Here is a 20,782-nt window from a genome sequence, read left to right as displayed (position 1 = left end):
CTTGGTAGAAGACCCTATTCCTCTCCCCCTGGTCCCGGACTTGCCGACACAGGACATCGGTCAGGGTCTCCTGTGTCATCCAAACCTGCCGTCCCTCCACCTCACTGCCTGGAAGATCCATGGCTACGAGGAGGGGAGCTCCTTTGCTCGGATCTGGTGCTGATGGAGAGCAGGACACCCTCTGCTAGGATGACCTATCAGGCCAAATGGAGGAAGTTTTCAGATTGGGTCACTAAGGAAGGAAGGGAACCCGGTATCAGCCCCCATCCAGATGATTCTGGACTATCCCCTTAACCTTAGACAGCAGGGGTTATCTTTTGCGTTGGTCAGGGTGCACCAGGCGGCCATCGTAGCTTTATACCAAGGGGGAGGGGAGGTTCAGTATTCACCCACTCTATGGTCAGGCAATTCCTGAAGGGGCTGGACAGACTTTACCTGCAGGTTAAGCAACCCATCCCCCAATGGGACCTGAACCTGGTGCTTTGGGGCTACATAGGAGCCCCGTTTGAGCCGTTAGCTACCTGTTCTCTCGCTCATCTATCCTGGAAGGTGGCATTCCTGGCGGCCATCACCTCAGCTAGAAGGGTTTCAGAGCTACGTGCCCTCTCTTCGGAGCTGCTGTATACAGTGTTTTCAAAGGACAAGGTGACCCTACATCCACACCCAATCTTTCTGCCCAAGGTGGTGTGTCTGTTCCACATGTCCCAGGAAATGTTCTTGCCAGTGTTCTACCCCAAATTGCATGCGGCTGGGAAGGAACAAGCATTACACACACTAGACGTTAGGAGGGCACTCACCTTTTATTTGGAAAGGATGAGATAATTCCGCAAATCTACTCAGCTCTTTGTGTCTATAGCAGACAGGATGAAAGGTTGCCCAGTGTCAGCTCAATATCTGTCCTCTTGAATTACTGCCTGCATCAGGGCATGTTATGACCTGAGGGGGAAACCAGTGCCTCCTCTCATGGCCCATTCCACCAGGGCCTTGGCATCAAGTGCCAATTCTAGACATTTGCAGGGTGGCCACGTGGTTGTCAGTCCACATGTTCACTACCCACTCTGCGATCACACAGCAGACGAGGCAGGATGCAGCTGTGGGTGCAGCAGTGCTACAGCCCGTTTCTCTTTAGGATTCTGACCCCACCTCCTTGGGGTGGCTTGGGAATCACCTAAGTGGAATGGACCGCTATTTCGAAATAAAGGCTTGCTGTGTAGATGTACTCTGTTATTTTGGAATAACGTTAGTTATTCCAAAGTAATGCTGCTGTGTAAACATACCCTTAGAAACTAACAAATAGATAATTTTGTATTCTGAGCTTTCATGGGCAAAACCCACTTCTTCAGATGAGCTGAGCAGAGAGGAAAACAAGGCCTTTTTTTTTTCTACTCAAGCTCATCTGAGGTGGTCCTTGCCCATGAACATGCCTGATACTATATATTTTTGTTAATTTCTAAAGTGCCCCAGGACTTGTTTTTTAATGGTTCATAACTTGTATTTTACCCTCTATTTTGGGGGTCTTTGGAGGTAGGCTGGCCTCTAATTCACTCCCCACCTTCCTTGTGCCCCTTTCTGAAGACAAGTGTCCTCAGAGCACTTATTTGCAGGTAGGCGTTTAATCAGCTTGTGATTCCCACCCGTGAGGGCTGCAATCTCCCAACCTTTTCCAGATGGGGACCCATTCTGACAATGCAGGAAGAGTAGGTGACTCAAGGCAATTAAAAAAACGTGTGAATGGCTTCTTAAGAGACACCTGCGGCGACACCTGGTGACGCTTTTGAAATGTAAGAGCGACCTATATTAGGTCCAGACCTAGGGTTAGGAAACCCTGCTTTAAATAAAGGGCAGGGAGAGAGAGAGAACGCGCCTCAGAGGCCCAAAACTAAAGCAGCTGTGGGGGCTGCTGGTGGGGCCAGGCAGGGCTGCCGCCCTACAGCCAGAGGAGCGGACCCGAGCCTTGGTCCAGGGAGGGGCTAGTAACCGCGGGGCTGCAACTGGGCTGCCGCTTTCCCCGCGGGTCCCGTGCGCGTGGGCAGCCCGCGGAGCACGCAGCCGACTCAGGGAGCTGGCCACGCCAGAGCTCGCGCTCTCAGCCCCAGCATCGGGACCAACGCACTGCCGCGTGCGCGCGCCCCGGCTGGCAGGACCGAACGCCCAAAACGGGAGCGCGCCCGCGCGCGGGGTGTCCGCGGCCCAGGGAGGCGGGGGCTGGTGGGAGCGCGCCCGGAGGGAGCCCTGTTCGCGGTGAGTGAAGTGAGGAGGCCGCCTCGCGCCTGATTGACTGGGGGCGGAGTCAGCGTTGTGCACGCTCCGGGCCTAACGGCCGTGGGGGACTCGGGCAGCGTTGCGCCAGCGCCGGGCTCGCTGTGTCTGCGCCTCGGGCTGTTTCATTACGGGCCGTGGGCGAACGCCTGAGACACCCTCTGCGAGCTTCCGGCGAGGGACGGGCCCGGGAATGCGGGAGCCTCGCCGCACGTGGACTGTCAAGTAGTCAGTAAATAAAACGTTTGGCTTCAACGTCGCCCCTTGCCCATGTCTGTTAGCCGGAGAGAGCGCGTGGAAGGAAAGTCTCCCCCCCCCCCCCCCCCGCCTTTGTCTGTCTGGCGGGTTGGCTCGCGGACTGGAGCCGCACTGGCCTAGCGCGGGGGCTTGTTGACCACCCCAAGAGCTGGCCATGGGCTATTCTCGGCCTTCCCAGGCTACTGCGCCCTCTTCAGGAATCTGGTTTGTCTTGTGGGAGCCGTACGTGGCACCTCGTGTAAAAATTAAAAGTCAGGCGTTAAAAAGTCCTGGTATCTGATTCCTGGAAACATTGCTCGCTTTCTTGTTTGTTCCATGTCGTCCTACATAAATCAGTCGGAGGATAAATATTGTAGGTATGTTCCACTGTGAGGTTTGAGCCTGTTCGTCATGTGTGAAATTATCTGAAGCCCAAGTGAGCCCCAGGCAGCAGGGCTGAAGCATGAAACTTAGCTTTGCCCCTTGAGCCGTGAAGCCCCGAGTGTTTGCCCTGCTTGTCACCCCCTAATGCTGGCTGTACTCTTGTTATCCCCAAAACCCATCCTGTGATTCCCACCCCTGAGGGCTGCAATCTCCCAGGTTGAGAAATACTGAAAGATGTGTTGAAGACCTTTGTGTATCCGCAGGGGTATGTGTGACACTGGCTGAGAACCACTGATCTTCAGCAGCAGTTCCCACACAGCGAACTGGGACCCTGAAATGGGTTGTGTCCCAATTTTAATGGCAAAATTAAGGCCGCTGGGAGCTACAAGGGCTGTGCCTACAGGCAGTTAACAGCAAAATGCCTTGGGACCCTCCAGCAGATTACCCTGATGAGTAGAGTTGCCAGATGGTTTCAACAAAAATACTGGACACACTTGACATTACATCAGAAACTACATTACATCTTATTTAGAAAATACCATATTTTCTCATATTATCTTATATTGTTTCCCAAACAGAAAACTCAAATACTGGACTGTCCGGTTCAAAACCGGACACCTGGCAACCCTAGTGATGAGCCACCTAATATTGCCCACCATTGCTTTTGGCTCTGTAAAAAAGACCTCCCTCCGCCCCCCGCTTTTTTTTTTTTGTCAGGGTGGAGAGGAGTGGGCCATAAAAAAGCCAGGGGTTTTTATCCCAGTTTTTGAACTTATTTTCTACTTTCAAATCAATGATATCTCCCTTTTCTACTAAACCAGTCTGAAAACCAAATTTATCGGTTACATAGTTAATATTTTTTTTATTTTTTACATCCCTATAGAATAGCTATTCTGCTGAAAGTGCTTTAAAGACAGAATTTTGGGAGGTGACTATAGAGTTGTAACTAGGATATTTGTATTTATGAATAGTTTATGGCAAATTATCATAATGCAATTACACATTTTTAGATAATATATAAGCATATACCTAAGTTAAGGGATAGTTTATGCACAACTTCCAATGATTATTTCTGCGTGGAAGAGGCTATATTTCTCAATTTACAGTCTTGTATTAATTTCAGGTTATATGTACTACTGTGTTCTTAAATATTAGTATTACTTTGTTGAATTCTTATCAGAATTCGGGGAAACATATTTGTTGAAAGAAAAAACTTCTTTATCTGCTCCTTTTTAATTATCAGGTGTATAATTATTATAATTATAATTATTTCTATTTGACCTATTACTCCACCAGATGGCACTGTTTTCCATCAGAGAATAATTGTGTTTAACTTTCACAAACAAGTCTTATAGTTCTTCAAACAAATTTATAGAGTTTAAGGACAGAAGGGACCACTAAATCGACGCTGACCATCTGTGTATCACAGGCTACAAAACTTCATCCAGTTACGTGATATGTGTTTGAGTAATGCATAACTTATGATTGGCTAAAGTGTAATTTCCAGAAAGACAACCAGTTTTGATTTGAAGACATCAAGAAATGAAGAATCTTCCACTTCCCTTTGTACCTCACATTTACACAATCTTCTGCTTTCAGCAAGGGCTGTCCTTACAAACTTACCTATTTAACATATTCTGTGAAGGATAGAATCATAGAATACTAGGACTATTAGAATACTAGAACAGGTGATTGCTAACAGGGAGTTTTGAGAGGGAGTTCTCCAGGTGAAGGAGAAGCAGATACAGGACTCTTGAGGGAAGTGTGTTTTGTTGTTGGGGCTTTCTTACTGTGTGCTGAGCTTGTGTTTGTTTGGTGTGGTGGTGGTGTGTGGTGGTTTTTTTTTTATTTCATTTATTTTCTTTCCCTGTTTGAGTGAGGCTTTAGAGGGGGAGTTCTCCAGGTAGAGGAGAAGCAGATACAGGAGTCTTGAGGGAAGTGGGTGTTGTGTTTGGGGCTTTCTTGCTGTGTGCTGAGCTTGTGTTTGTGAGTTGGTGTGTGTTCTTTTTTGTTTTTTGTTTATTTATTTATTTATTTATTTTCCCCTGTGTTTGAGAGTGAGGTTTTTGGTTTTTTTTCCCCCCACCTTCCCTCTGCCCTCCCCTTGATGGAGTTTGTGCTGTGATTGGTTGTGATTGGCAGGTGGAAACTGTTGGCTTCTAATTAAAGTTTGAATTCTAGAAGCCTCTACTGATTGGCTGAGCCTTGGTAGGGGGAGGGGCTTTATAAGGCAGTGGGCAAGCGACCAAGGAGCTTGCGAACAGGTGATTGCTAACAGGGAGTTTTGAGAGGGAGTTGGGAAGGGCGGGAGGTTCTCTGGCCTTCCTTTTTAAATCCCTTTTCCAGGACAGCAGCGATGGTTGGTGATGGGTCTGCTGTTGTTACCTGCACAGCGTGTGCCATGTTTGTCTTCCTCCCGGAAGAAAGAAAACGGATTTCATCTGCACCAAGTGCAAGCTGGTCGACATTTTGGAAGAGAAAATTAGAGGACTGGAGGCCCAAGTGTCGACCCTACGCTTGATCAGAGAGGATGAAGACTTCCTCAATAGAAGGCAGCATTTAATCCTTCAAGCACGGCAGGCAGAAGAGCCAGAGAGGGCAGTACGTGACCAAGGAGAGAACTGGCAGCATGTAACTTCTAGAAGGGGAAAAAGGCCAGCACGGGAATCCCCCGATGCTATAGAGGTAAGCAATCGCTTTCAAGCTCTCTCCACAGGCTCTGCAGTGCCGAAAGCTCTGGAAGGGACCTCACAAGGAAGAAACCCGAAGGGAACACCATCTACTGGAAGGCATCGGATGCGTAGTCCTACGGATGGAGGTTCCACGGCCACCACACCCAAAAGGAAACGACGGGTGGTGGTGGTCGGGGACTCCCTTCTAAAAGGGACTGAGCCATCCCTCTGCCGTCCAGACCTGGAATCTTGATAGGTGTGCTGCTTACCGGGAGCTCGCATTCAGGATGTCACTGAGGGTATGTCTACACTACCCTCCTAGTTCGCACTAGGAGGGTAATGTAGGCATACCGCACTTGCAAATGAAGCCCGGGATTTGAATTTCCCAGGCTTCATTTGCATAAGTGGGGAGCCGCCATTTTTAAAACCCCGCTTGTTCGAACCCCGTGCAGCGCGGCTACACAGGGCTCGAACTAGGTAGTTCGGACTAGGATTCCTATTCCGAAACGAGGTGTACCGGTAGCTGCATGGGGTTCGAACAAGCGGGGTTTTAAAAATGGCGGCTCCCCGCTTATGCAAATGAAGCCCGGGAAATTCAAATCCCGGGCTTCATTTGCAAGTGCGGTATGCCTACATTACCCTCCTAGTGCGAACTAGTGTAGACATACCCTGAGAGGCTTACCAAGCTGATCAAACCTTCAGATCGCTACCCCTTCCTGCTTCTCCACATGGGAACTAATGATACGGCCAAGAATGATCTTGAGCGTGTTACTGCGGATTATGTAGCGCTAGGAAGAAGGATCCAAGAATTTGGAGCGCAAGTGGTATTCTCCTCCATCCTCCCTGTTGAAGGGAAAGGACTGGGCAGGGATCGTCGAATTGAGGACGTAAATGCGTGGTTGCGCAGATGGTGTCGCAGAGAGGGCTTTGGTTTCTTCGACCATGGGACTCTGTTCCGGGCGCAAGGATTGTTAGGAAGAGATGGGATCCACCTAACCAAGAGAGGAAGGAGCATCTTCGCGGGCAGGCTTGCAAACCTAGTGAGGAGGGCTTTAAACTAGGTTCGTCGGGGGACGGTGACCAAAACCCTGAGGGGAGTGGGAAAGTCCGATACCAGGAAGAAATGCAGAGAGGAAGGGGCAAGAAAGGAGGACCCATGTTTCGACTGAAGAAGATAGGACCATCAACTGGTTACCTGAAGTGTTTGTACACTAATGCGAGAAGCCTGGGCAACAAACAGGAAGAACTGGAGGCCCTGGCCCAGACCAAGAAATATGGTTTAATTGGGATAACAGAGACTTGGTGGGATGACTCGCATGACTGGAGCGCTGTCATGGAAGGGTATAGACTGTTCAGGAACAACAGGCAGGGGAGAAAAGGAGGAGGAGTTGCACTATACGTAAGAGATCACTACGATTGCTCTGAACTCCAGTATATAGAGGAAGAAAAACCTGTTGAGCGTCTATGGGTTAAGTTTAAAGGAGCAAACAACAGCATTGATGTTGTGGTTGGTGTTTGCTACAGGCCACCGAATCAGGTGGATGAGGTAGATGAGGCTTTCTTTGGACAATTGAGCGAAGCTTCCAGATCGCAGGCCCTGGTTCTCGTGGGGGACTTTAATCACCCTGACATCTGCTGAGAAACCAATATGGCAGTACACAGGCAATCCAGGAAGTTTTTGGAGAATGTTGGGGATAACTTCTTGACACAGGTGCTGAAGGATCCGACCAGGAGCCGTGCGCAGCTTGACCTTCTGCTCACAAACAGGGGAAGTGGAGGTGGGTGACAACCTGGGAAGCAGTGATCATGAGATGGTAGATTTCAGGATCCTGACCAAAGGAAGAAAAGAGAGTAGTAAAATACACACCTTGGACTTCAAAAAAGCAGATTTTGACTCCCTCCGAGATCTGATGGGCAGAATCCCCTGGGATGTTAACATGAAAGGAAAAGGAGTCCAGGACAGCTGGCAGTATTTTAAAGAAGCCTTATTGAAGGCACAGAAAGAAACCATCCCGACGCGTAGCAAGAGAGGCAAACATGGTAGGAGACCAGACTGGCTTACAGGGGAAATCCTTGGTGAACTTAAGCACAAAAAGGAAGCTTACAAAGAGTGGAAACTTGGACAAATGACCAGGGAGGAGTTTAAAGGTATAGCTCGAGAATGCCGGGGGGTTATCAGGAAGGCGAAAGCGCAAATGGAATTGCGACTGGCTAAGGATGTGAAGGATAACAAGAAAGGTTTCTACAGGCATGTTAACAAGAAGGTGGTGATCAGAGAGGGTGTGCGGCCCCTAATGGATGAAGGAGGTAATCTAGTGACAGATGATGTGGAGAAAGCTGAAGTACTCAATGCTTTCTTTGCCTCTGTATTCTCGGAAAAGGTCGACTCCTGGACTTCTGCGCCAAGTGACGCAAGATGGGATGAAGATGGACAGCCCGTGGTGGGTAAAGAACAGGTTAGGAACTATTTAGAAAAGCTAAACGTACATAAATCCATGGGTCCGGACTTAGTGCACCTGAGGGTACTGAGGGAGTTGGCAAATGTCATTGTGGAGCCTTTGGCTATTATCTTTGAAAAGTCGTGGAGATTGGGAGAAATCCCGGATGACTGGAAAAAGGCAAATGTAGTGCCCATCTTCAAAAAAGGGAAGAAGGATGATTCACGGAACTATAGGCCGGTCAGTCTTACCCCGGTTCCTGGAAAAATCATGGAAGGGATCCTTAAGGAATCCATATTGAGGCACTTGGATGAGAGGAAAGTGATTAGGAATAGTCAGCATGGATTCACAAAGGGCAAGTCGTGCCTGACCAATCTGATTAGCTTCTATGATGAGGTAACTGGCTCGGTGGACATGGGGAAGTCAGTGGACGTTACATACCTTGACTTTAGCAAGGCTTTTGATACGGTCTCCCACAATATTCTTGCCAGCAAGTTAAGGGATTGTGGATTGGATAAATGGACGGTAAGATGGATAGAAAGATGGCTAGAAGGCCAGGCCCAGCGGGTAGTGATCAACGGCTCTTTGTCAGGATGGCGGTCGGTTTCTAGCGGAGTGCCCCAAGGTTCGGTTCTAGGACCGGTTTTGTTCAATATCTTTATTAATGACCTGGATGAGGGGATGGATTGCACCCTCAGCAAGTTTGCGGATGACACTAAGCTGGGGGGAGAGGTAGATACGCTTAAGGGCAGAGATAGGGTACAGAATGACTTAGACAAATTGGAAATCTGATGAGGTTCAACAAGGACAAGTGTAGAGTCCTGCATTTATTGAGTTTATTGGCATTTTCATTTTATACTTAGGAAGTTTTGTTTTTCTTGCTTGGTTTAATGGGGTTAAATGCTACCATTCTGAATTGTTAATGTTTTACACTCAGATATTGCTGCTAGAAAATGACTGCACAAGTACAAGGCAACAGAGTCATGCCCTAAATTTGTAAAGGGTTTATAATTCATCTGAAAAAACCCCATGCTTTAGGCTTAAACTTAATTTATACATTTTAACACATTTTTTATTATAAAGGATGCTTAAAAATAAATCTTAATAGTTGGGTGTTCAGTGCTAGACAAATTCAAAAGAAAAAATATTACAATGGGGTCCAGAAGGTTTGTATTCAGATGAGAATAATAAGATGTACAATTTAAAATGTGAAGCAGAAATGAGCCATTTAAAAAGGGATTATAATGGCTAACCCTTAAAAATAGCTGAGGCGTGAGTTCAAATAGACTTTTATTGCCATCAACTCCATCCAGAAATTTTCTTCCTACCATGCAGTACCAAAATGCTGTAGGTCATCAGCTGCTGAGATTGTTCCCACTGTTCTTCTCATTTTACAATATGTTAATAATATTTTATAGCATTATCTCTGTTCTGGGAGGCTGTTTTCTGTGGTTAGCATATTAACACTGGAAAAATTCCCACACATGTGGTATGTTAAGTGACTGAATTTTCAGTATGAAAATGATAAAAACAGAAAGAACCGAGTCTGCTTTCCCCTTCCCATTTCACTCCTGGTAATTCAGATCTTTTGTGCCTGTTATATTTGGAAAGAAATGGTCAATTATTATTCCTGCAGGCAACTGATAATTTTCTTCCCGATTAATAACCGCCTGCCCTTTCCAAGAAGTTAACAGAAAAGAACATGCTTTATATTGGTGACCTGATTGAGATGTGTTTTAGTTAATTATTTTAGCACTAATTGCATCTCACTTTTTTAGGTTTAAAAGCAAAAACAGGAGTTCTACTGGACCAGAAAAATATACAAGGCTCTAACATAAATAGCTAGATGCTGATGTTTTTTTTTTTTTTTTTTTTAAAGGATGAGGGGTCCTGGAAGAACAACACTCCTCTAAGATCAGTCAGCACTAAACTATATAGAAAGGGAATTGTTCTGGAGCTCCTCTCTGCCTAGATTCTGCTTGGAAACAGATTATTTCAGGCATGAGCAATAATTTTTGACTGGGGTCCACTTCAGAAATTTTTGAAGTGGCCCCAGGCTGCCCCAGAAGGGACAGGGCCATGACATTTCCATGCTTCCCCACCCGTAGACACTGATTGGTCTGGGGGTGAGGGAGCGTGCAAAGTCTTTGCCCTCCTCAGAGAGAACCGCCAGCTGTTCTGAACAGGAGTACCTGTGCCCCTGGCGCTGGGAGGAGACTTTGTGTGCTTCTTCCCCCCCCTCCCTCCCGCTACCCTCAGGTCAATCAGGGCCTGGGAAGAGGGAGCATGTGAAGTCTCTTGCTCCCTGCCCCCATCCTGCAAGGGAGCGCCGTGCTTAGTGTCAGCTGCCAGCTGAGCAGCAGCTAGTGCCCCATGCCCAGATTGACCTAGGGGCGGGGAGAGCACACGAAGTTTCCTTCCGTCTAGGCCCTGTCCTGCAAGGAGCGTGCAGTGCTTAGAAGCGCCGCACCCCTCACAGGGTGGGAGGAGACTTTCCATACTTCCTGCCCCGCCCGCTGCCCCCAAGCCAGTCAGGCCTTGGGGGAGGGGAACCATGCAAAGTCTCCTCCTGCCCTGCCAGGAATACCCGGCACTTCTTGCAGGGTGGGGACAGGGCTGGAGGAGACTTTGCGTGCTTCCCCCTTCCCCCTAGGGGCAAGGGGAGTGGCAGGGCTTCCGCAGGCCAGATCAACTTGCTTGGCAGGCCGCATCCAACCCACAGAGGCCCTTTTGCCCACCCCTGAACTATTTAGTATCTGCTGCTGACTGATAGGTGTTTGGCACATTTTAATATAACCCATCCAATCCAACTTCCATCTTATACTGAGAGAGAGAATGTGCTTTCTTTTGTTAGCTTCTAACCCTCTGGGAGTTTAGTGTTCTGTTTAATAGGTGTTTATGTGTAACTATTGGATGTTTTATCTCAGATGAGCTGGTTTTTAATAAATGCTTTGATCATTAAAAAAAGCTGAGTTTTAACACTTGTTAACATCTAGATAATGGTAAAAGTCTGAGAGGTAGCTGTGTTAGTCTGTAACTTTAAAAACAGCAAGCAGTTGTGTGACCGTAGAGGTGAGCTTTTGTGACCCACTTCATCAGATGAGTTGGAGTGGAAAGTAACAGAATCCAGGCAGGGTATATATAATAGCAAATAAGTTACCTGTCAATTAATGAAACTAAGTAAGTCCAGCTGAATGTGTGTCTCATTCATGGTATGTGATATAGAAAAAATATCAAAGGCGCAGAAGTTGCCTTTGTAGTGTGTTAACCCGTTAAAATCTTTATTCAAGCCTAAGTTTATAATGTTGGACTTGTAAATGAACTCCAGGTCAAATGTCTCTCTTTGAATTGGGTGATAAACATTCTTTTGTAGCAGAATGGCTACTTTCAAATCCATTATTGAATGTCCAGGGAGGTTAAAATGTTCCTCTGCAGGTTTATGTGTTTTGCTGTTCCTGATGTCTGATTTGTATCCATTTATCCTTTGATGCAGAGACTGTCCAGTTGGGCCAATAACAGATAATGGATAATGATGATGACGACGACACCCCTCAGCTTTCATCCCACACACTGGCTGCCCTGCAGGAGTTCTATGTAGATCAGCAGCAGAGAGGGGGCACAAAGATCTCTGAAGGGTTTAAACAGTATTCTGTTGGCTCAATAGAGGAGGACTGGGTAAGAAACTAAACTTCAAAGACTTCAATGCAATTGTTGTATTTCGTTACATAGGAGCAGAAACATGAGGCGTCTCTTTGGAGGTGACCAAGAAGCGGGAATGAAAAAGGGCATTTTCAAGAGTGGGGGAATTTTATGGTGTGCAAGCAGTATCAGTAAATTCAGTCTCCCTGACTTGTCATTGAAACTGGATGTTTGTATGTTTGTTTGTTTTTCTTCTATCTGGCACTCATTGAAATTGATGTGGAGGAAGGTAGAAAAGATGCTAAAGCAAGAGTAGCTGCACTCTCAGGAAATTTTAGTTCCAGACTGGGAAAGTGGAGGAGGTACAGATTTTTCCCTTAGTGCTTAGGTCAAAGAGATGAAATTAAGACATTGTGGAATAGCACATTGTTCCCTCTCCTCTCCAATTATGCCTCTTTGTTTTTTACTTGCCTTCTTTGGGTGGTGACTTGTCTTTTCTTACCTGTGGCTGACTGATTCTGACCTTGAGGATTTCTGGCTTTCTTTTTCCTGTTTTCCTTTTTTTCTGATTTCTGTCATCTGACTTTCTCCTTCTTACCCTCTACTACAGGGGTGGCCAACCCATTACAGACAAAGAGCCGAAATCATGGTGGATACAGCGCAAAGCACTGAGGGGGGGAAAAAGCCGGGCCTCTGCATTTGCTCAAGCACGCAAAAAAAAAAAAAAAACCAAACCCCTTTTAAGAGCAGAGCAAGCATTACCTTTTTAAGGCGGCCATTTTGAAGTGTGCATGGGACACCGCGACTCCAGCTCTGTCGCTTTCAGACAGAAACACGCTGCCCAAGCCCTGATCTGCAGGCGTAGTAAAGCAGGGGCAGCTTCTATCTCATCTTTTGTTCCCTGATACCTCTTTCTTGACTTCTTCTATCTTTCCCCTCGTGTGTCTCCTTGCCCCTCACAATCCTGAGCTGGTATAAACTGTAAACTGTTCTCTGCCTCAAAGTGAATGAATGATTTCTTAATACAATTTTAAACCACTTAAAGACTGGGAGTTAAAATATTTGCCCACTGCACAGTATCTGTGGATTTGGATTTAGCATTGGTAACAGGACAAAGGTACTAAATAAAGGAATGATCTACATACAATTGTTTTAGATTTTTGTTTTCCAGAATGAGGTTGATATTGGTTAACAAAAAGTAAGTCATATACTGCACAGTCAGAAGGGACCAATTTTGTCAGTAATTATTTGTACATGATTTTCCCCAGCAATTGAGCCAATTCTGGTACAATGATGAAACTGCATTGTGCCTCGCTAATGAAGCAATTCTGGCAGCTGGAAAAGGTGGCAGGTAAGTTATATTAATTATTTTATAAATTAAACTTGTTATGCTTCCTCTTAACATGTTCTAAGTAAGCTACTTCCAATTATCTTGTTTTTCTACAAATGCTTACAGAAAAGAACACTATTCAACATGTCCATTATTTTAAACTTCTGCTCTTAAGGAAGGTTTACACTGCTGCTTGTGTCAATCTAACTTGTGTTGTTCAAGGTAATGCAAAAGATATCCCTGTGCATTAATTTGAGCACAGTCTGGTCCACCAACAGGGATCCAGGCCTGCCTCTGCATGTAAATCCTGTATTTTTTAATAGACAGTTTGTGAAGGTTAATGAACTACATCATACTAATGATAATGGAGTACTAGCAGCAGAGACAATCAACAGTATTGCTTTTTTTTTTATTAAGGGGCTTGTTGTGATTGGTTGGTTGGTTTGTTCCATGCAAAATTATAGTGAATATATTAAAAACAGAAAGCCAAGTAAAAAAGGCTACATCTACACCACAGGGCTTTTGCACAAAAAACTGCAGAGCGCCCACACCTCAAGCACATTTTTGCACAAGAAAATTTACAGTGGAACGGCAGAACAGAGGGCTTTTTGCAGTATAGATATGCCTCTTTCTATGAGGAATAACTCCTCTTTGCGCATGAGTTCGTGCGCAAAAAGGTGTGTAGATGCTCAACAGGGGTTTCTTCTGTAAAAAGAGTCTATCAGAAAAAGCACAGGTGCTCTGATGGCCATTTTGTTAATGGCCATCAGAGCTTTCTTGCGCAAGAGCATCCATACAGTATGGATGCTCTCGTGTGCAAAAGCACATTGCTTTTGCGATGCACATTTGTAGTGTGGATGCACTTTTGCGCAAGAAGTTTTTGCAGACGACCTCTTCTGCAAAAAGCTTCTTGCGCAAAAAGCCTGCAATGTAGACGTAGCCAAAGATTATAACATACAAGTGAGGCCCAGATCAAAACCCAGGATCAAAATACCCCAGAACTTCTGGGTCTTGGAAAAGAGGTCAAAATCCAGATCTGATTTTGCAAATAGACCTTTTTTTAAATATAAAGGCTGGACTGAAATACTCACTTTGGAGGATTAGAAATCTAAATCTTGTGATCTGAGCCCAATTCTCATATGATCCTTGCCTGTTACCCTTTACAAAGAATGTTCTAAATTAGTTCTTTTTCATTTTAGAATAGCATGCATTAGTGTACCAAGTGTTTACCAGAAACTGAAAGAACAAGATGGCAAAGATTTTTCAGTGTGTATACTGGAATATGACAGAAGATTTTCTGTATATGGAGAGGAATTTATCTTCTATGATTACAACAATCCATTGAATATACCTGAAAATCTCATACCACACAGTTTTGACATGGTTTTAGCAGATCCACCCTACCTGTCTGAGGAATGTCTCAGAAAAACATCAGAGACCATCAAATACTTAACAAAAGGAAAGATTCTGCTCTGTACAGGTATAGTATCTGTGTCTTTTGAGAGAATGGAAAAACTATACTCAATGTTGTTGCTCTAAATATTTTTATTATCCATTTTAGTTTTGTTCCAGTGGAACTCAGGCAGAGGTCCAACAGAACCCTGTATGCTGGACAGGTTTACTGCTGGCTTTCCTGCCAGCTCCTGACCAGGCCAGACTGCCCTGGAGTCAGGGATCTTGGAGTATCTGAGATCCATGGTTCTGGGACCAACCTACCAGGCAGACTGTTTCAGAGCAGGGCTCCCTTCCCTTTCATGGAGAACTTCAAAACTTTGGCGGGGGGGGATTTGTTCTGAGTCAGAACTACAGATACCCACTACTGTGCTGTAGATTCTTTAACTTTTCACATGTCCCCTAACATTTTAATGGTAACTACACACTTTTACTGACCAAGGGCTGAGAGTTTTAACAGTCACAGAATCCTTAAACATTACCTTTAACAATAAATGTGTCTACTGATACATATGCGTTTCTCCATGAAACAGAATTACCTTTATTAGTCTAGCTCTAGTTCAGTGGTTCTCAAAGTGTCATCCGCAGACCACTAGAAGTCTGCAACTGTCTTGCAGGTAGGCTGAGGGCTTGGGGCTTGTCCCCTTGCAGCAGGGAACCTATGTTCATGCTCCAACCCCACAAGATTGGCGTGCCAGTACTGGCTTCCTGCTACGTGGGGGAGGGAGATTCTTGCAAGCCAGATCTAGCTTATGAAGTGGCTCTGCATGCTGCCGCTTGCCGTACCGGCAAGCTTGCGGGAGTGGCAGCACAGGACACTGCTTATCTGGAGGCATTGCTTCCTTTGGCTGAAATCACCTTACTTCCTGGCCAGACTCCCACCCACACCTATTTTGTCATCATAGTCGGTTGGTGGTCTGTGTAAATGTTTGTGTTGTGAGCCAAAAAGTTTGAGAACCACTGCTCTAGGTGCATCCCAACTAGGACAAAATGCATTAGGAAATCCTGACCTCTGAGCTGTGCAGTCTTAGGGAATCTATATGCCTAATGCTCCTAGTGCATATATGGGATATGTAGTCAGTGCCTGGGAATCCCTATATATTTCTGGAGTTGAACAACAAAGCTTGAGAACTGCTTAGCTCTTTCCTGGTAAGCCCAAGCTAAGCTAAAATGACAGTAGAGTGAGTGATAACTAATTGCAGTAGCCTCTATCTAATCAGCGAAGTGGGAAGTTTTAGCAATGATGACTTCTAAAGGAATGAAAGTGTTAGAGTTTCACTTTAAACACAAATATGTCAGTAGATGCATTTATTGTTAACAGCAATGTCTGAGGATTCTGCCACTGTTAAAAACCTTAGCCTTTGGGCAGTGAAAATGCATAGTGGCATTGAAAATGTTAGAGGATGTATGTGAAGAGCTAAAGAACCTACAGCTCAGTAACAGTACCTGTCAGGGCTAGTATTCTTTCCAACATTTTCTATCCTTTAGGCAGGTTGAAATTTCTTATGTGCAATACCAATATTGAGGTATGCTGTGAATGTGCACCACCAATACAAAAAAAACCCATACTCATATACGTACATTTATTTATTTATTTATATATATATATATATATATATACACACACACACCCCTCTCTATATATACATGTATATTTTTAAACAGTCCATAGATGTGCAAGAAAATATATTAAAAAAAGAGATAGTTAACAAGGAGCAATGCTTATGAACTCAAATAAAAAAGAAAATTAACATTACCCTTGGAGTTCATGTATCATCATCCTTTCTAACAATTCAAGTTAGTAAACACACCAAAATGCATATTATCCACACATAGCTCACCTTTAATATGCTAAACAAATCTGTGTCAACTAGAAGTAGCAATGCTCTCCTTGCAAATATTGATACAGTATTTACTGACACTGAAAAGGAGAGTAAAAAGCATTCACTAAAGCTTATACAGTTTCTCTGGGGAATGTTTAGGATCCATGCCATATAAGAACAAGTGAAACAGAGACATGTAAAAACAGATAAACGTTCTCCTAGTTTGAAAATTTCACCTTGTGTGTGTCCCCCAACTCAAAGAGTAGAAGCCCGAGAACAAGTTAACACATGGCTTCAGGGTTTGTAGACAGATGCATGTTTCAAAGATCTTGCAAATAAGGTTTAATTCTACAAACAACTAGCATCACATCTAGTACTTGCTACTTCATAAGAGCCAGAACTCTACCACATAACAAAGGTCTGGCTTTAATACCATGTATTAATTAGTATCAGGATTTTAAAAAATCATTAAGAGCAGAATTTTAGGTATCTGCAACACTCCAAAAAAATTCTGTTAGAAAAAGGAAGAAAAAGATTCTTTTTTCTTACCTTAAGCCGTTAACACCTATGTCAACTTTGAAATGTAATCATGCAAATGTTCTGGCACATATACACATCCCTTGCAGCCTGCTTTCCCCTCCACGCTTCTTTCAACTCAGACGGACAGAGAAGACTGCAGCAAGTGAATCAAGATGCCCCAAACAAACTCTCCTTCCCCCCCCCCCCCCCCCCCGGCCTCCGCCAGCTTCCCCCCGTCCCTCCTTCCCAGCCCAGGAGTCTTGAGGAGAGTGCTGCGTTTCTGCCTCTTATTTTCTCTCCTGGTGCAGACGGGACTTCCTAAACTCCCCTCCCCTCTGACTCCTCCCTCCTTTCCCCAAACTCCCCTACCTTACAACTCTCCCCCCAGCTTCTTATTCCCTTGGTCCCTCCTCATTATTTCCCCTCCCTCCCTTCCTCCCTCCCTTCCTGCTCTTGGAGCTCCTCCATTTGCTTCGGACAGCTCTGTTTGAAGCTGCTCAGGGAGATGCCCCTTCCCGTGCTGGTCAGCTGTGCTCCCTGCCTGCACGGGTGCTCTGAGCCTCTGCACAGGGCTCATTAAAGGGCTGTGCAGCCATGCAGCTTACAGGGAACTTAGGTCAGGGCCTCTTCTCAATGTAGAGCCCCATGTTTTAAATGATACTAAGGCTTGCTTTTCCCGTACTATAGTAGTGTTTAGTGCAGACGTTCTTCATCTGTGATACATGTACACTGGTCCTATGGGAGCTTGATGTTCCATCCATTCATTTCACAATTTTTTTGAGACAGTGGTATTTGAATAAGTAAAATTTGGGAGCCTCTGCTCTTAAGTACCAGCTGTGTTACTTCCCTACAGCAGTGGCTCTCAACCCTTCCAGACTGCTATATCCTTTTCAAGAGTCTTATTTGTCTTGTGTACACCTCACTTAGACTTACACAATCAGATATAAAATGTAAAAGGGTTGCAGCACACTATTACTGAAAAATGGCTTACTTTCTCATTTTTACCATATAATTATAAAATAATCTGGAATATGAATATTGTACTGACATTTCAGTGTGTAGTATACAGAGCAGTATAAACCAATCATTGTCTATGAAATTTTAGTTTGCACTGATTTTACTAGTGCTTTTTATTTAACCTGTAGGCAAATATCTAGATGAGGTGATGTATCCCCAGAAGACCTCAAAGTACCCCCATGGGAACTAGGGATGTGAAGGTTAACGAGTAGGGTTTGAGCAACTCCTCATCTGCCATAGGCAGGGGGCTGCTCCAGCCCTGCGCGGGACCTACTGCGGACACAGACTGCTCCAGCGCAGCCCCTTCCTGCATCAGGCCTGGGCACCCCACAGGCAGGGGCTGTTCTAGTGTCCCAGCTGGAGCAGCCTCTGTCTGCAGTGAGCCAGGGCAGCCTGCAGGCACAGGTTGCTCTGAGTGGGACACCAAAGCAGCCCCTGCCTGCAGGATGCTCAGGGCTACCACAGGCAGAGGCTGCTCGGCATCCCAACTAGTGCAGCCCCTGTTTTCAGCAGTGGGCTGCAGGCAGGGAATGCTCTAGCCTGGCTGGAACTGCCCCTGCTTATAATGGGAGGGAGAATCATTCCAGCCCAGCGGCGGGTACAGGGCTGCTCAAGCTAGGCTGGAGCAGCCCCCCCCCACCTTTAATTGGTTAACCAGTTAAACATTATGTTTAACCGATTAGCCGATTAAACACGATTTTACATCCCTTATGGGTACACATACCACTGGTTGAGGGCCATTACCCTGGAGCATCTGTGCTTTGGAATTGGATAGCTTTAAATACAACATTCTGTATCGTGCTCACTCATCAAGTGGCAGCAACGTGTGTGGAATTTGAGTCTTTCTCATTTAGCTGTTCATCTACAGTCAAGAACTCATACAAGGAAGAACAGTCAGCCTCAGGAGAAGGGGATAGTGGAGAAAGCACCTTGCACCATTCTCAGACACTCTCCCTGCTTTCTCTCCTTCGTCTCCCTCCATTGGGACACCAACCATGGCATGTCCCAACAGTGTATGATGTTACAGAGCTTTAGGCTTGTAGAAAGGAAGTAAAATAGGGGGGTACTGGAGGAACAATTTAAAGAAGAATCATAGAATGTGCTTTTACTCTTCTTTACTCATCAAATTCTAATTTTTTCCGCTTCAGGTGCCGTCATGGAGGAGCAGGCAGCGAAGCATCTTGGTGTGAAGATGTGCAATTTTATTCCAAAGCATACTCGAAATTTAGCCAATGAATTTCGATGTTATGTGAATTATGATTCTGGACTAGACCGTGATTTTAGCTGTTCAGAATGTACATAAGCTAAACAGTGTATCAATCAAGTTCACTCATTCCTTTTTTTCAATTATGTCTGTGATTCTCATTGCTTTATTAAAGGTGCTGCTCCAGGTAACTGTTTTTTCAACTATCTTTAGACATCTAAATGTGACTGACGCTGTAATCTGCTAAGTCTGCCAACGTTTGCAGCTGATTTCTTTTGGTATCCTACTTAGGGCTTATCGTCATGTAGTAAGTGCTACAGTGAGACAGCTGTACTAATGCAGCCATAGCACTTTAGTGAAGGTGCATCTCTGCTGACAGGAGGGCTTCTCCCATCGACATAGCCCTGTTTAGAGAATTAGGTTGGTGTAGTGTAAACCTGGCCTTGGTAGTTGAACTGATCCTGATTAGTAGCCTTTCCCATATTAAATCTGTTCCATGAAAGGGGGGAGAGTTCAAGTGGCCTGGTCCAGCACCCCTGCTTTCCCCTCCAACCATAAATCAATGGTACTATAAACTCATAGTCCCAGTCTCTCTGGTGAGAAGATGGGGAGAGATCCAAGCCAACCCTGGTCTCTGAGGGATAGGGGAAAGGAGAGATCCTGGTCTCTCCAGGAGAGGGGTTTCTTGGACCTCGCTCCCTGCTTCCCAGACCCCCAGGCCACTCTTTCCTCATGCTTCTTTCTCTTCCTCTTTTGCTTCTGGGCTCATTCCAGAAGGAGAGATGGCAGCTCAGTGAGGACATGTGTAACAGTGCAAGAGGTAATGTCATGCATGCCTATGCACTCAGGGCTGGAAGAATGCATTAGCAACCCAGACACGTGTCCACGGGCCAGATGTGCTGCTTGTTTTGGTTTGTGCTTGGTTTAACACATGCAGATTTTAATAAAAACTGAAGGAATATTATTCATTTGAGTATGTGGTCATGTCTCTGGCACACAAAGTTGCATTCGCAGTGGCACTCAAATTTGACTCCAGCACCCCTCTGTCATGAAGAGGGGCCAACAGGCCACACTTAGGTGGGATTATGACCCCACGTGCCAGATCACTGCACCACTCAAGTGAAATTCTCTGTTCACACACTAATCTGCTCTAGTGGATGAGTAGGTAAAGACATGCCTCACACATAGCTAAGACTTACTTTTAGGCTATGTTGGGAATGGCAGAGGCGAGCACAAGGTAAAGAAATCACTTCCTTCTCAAACAGTAGTAAATGAACAGACTAGAATGGGAATTTACTGCCGTAAAATATATGGGAGCAAGCAGTACTGACGTGTATTTCCCCCTTCTCTCCATTTATCAGCGATTAGTTGTTCACATTAGAAGGTAGGGACCCAGGTGTGTATGTTTGCCTAGGGCCAGAGATGGTTAATTCAGCCCTACACACATCTCTCAGAATGCAATGCATGCATAAAAACAGGATCCCACTAAGGAAGAAATTGGGCCATAATGCACATATAATGCCCCTGCTTCTTGGCAAATAATCTGGTCCCCCTTAGGTCAATTCTGGTTGTGCTTCAGGGCTGTTCAGTGGCCTTGATAGAATGAGTTTGTGGAAGCAGTCTAATTTCCAATGCACAGGTGCCTCTTTGACAGGGAATACCATCACAATTTGCTCTAAGTAGTCTCAACAGCCACCTTAGCTACTAGGCACAAAGACGGATTAATATTTTTTTCACTCCCAGAAATTGTCCCTCCAGAACATGTACTTGTCATGTTCGGTCCCCATAGTTTTCAACTTGGCACATTT

General features: G+C 45.3%; 1 protein-coding gene across 3 annotated transcripts; it reads left to right on the top strand.

Annotated features, from left to right (window-relative positions):
* Positions 1-1,897: 1,897 nt before the first annotated feature.
* EEF1AKMT1 (EEF1A lysine methyltransferase 1) lies at positions 1,898-19,938 on the top strand. Of its 3 annotated transcripts, none has more exons than XM_089775588.1 (5): positions 1,898-2,241; positions 11,484-11,665; positions 12,898-12,980; positions 14,159-14,439; positions 18,919-19,938. In XM_089775588.1, the coding sequence occupies exons 2-5, from the start codon at positions 11,513-11,515 to the stop codon at positions 19,071-19,073; spliced, it is 672 nt and encodes a 223-aa protein (XP_089631714.1). In that variant the 5' UTR covers positions 1,898-2,241; positions 11,484-11,512; the 3' UTR covers positions 19,074-19,938. The 3 variants fall into 3 exon arrangements, with proteins under 3 accessions (XP_089631714.1, XP_089631713.1, XP_089631715.1); XM_089775587.1 differs by lacking the exon at positions 1,898-2,241 and adding an exon at positions 2,257-2,487; XM_089775589.1 differs by lacking the exon at positions 1,898-2,241 and adding an exon at positions 2,257-2,491.
* The last annotated feature ends 844 nt before the right edge of the window (positions 19,939-20,782 follow it).

The sequence above is a fragment of the Pelodiscus sinensis genome, chromosome 1 (assembly GCF_052426305.1).
Source record: "Pelodiscus sinensis isolate ZL-2025 chromosome 1, ASM5242630v1, whole genome shotgun sequence".
In the NCBI taxonomy this organism is placed as follows: domain Eukaryota; kingdom Metazoa; phylum Chordata; order Testudines; family Trionychidae; genus Pelodiscus; species Pelodiscus sinensis.
Note: the sequence above shows the minus strand (reverse complement) of the source record. Positions and strands in the feature narration are given on the sequence as shown.

What these genes read in the sequence shown, in the direction of transcription:
- EEF1AKMT1 (XM_089775588.1), top strand. Translation starts at nt 11,513, where the DNA reads ATGGATAATGATGATGACGACGACACCCCTCAGCTTTCATCCCACACA. An exon ending in GCTCAATAGAGGAGGACTGG is followed by an intron (nt 11,666 to 12,897) that starts GTAAGAAACTAA and finishes GATTTTCCCCAG; the next exon opens with CAATTGAGCCAATTCTGGTA. An exon ending in GCAGCTGGAAAAGGTGGCAG is followed by an intron (nt 12,981 to 14,158) that starts GTAAGTTATATT and finishes TTTTCATTTTAG; the next exon opens with AATAGCATGCATTAGTGTAC.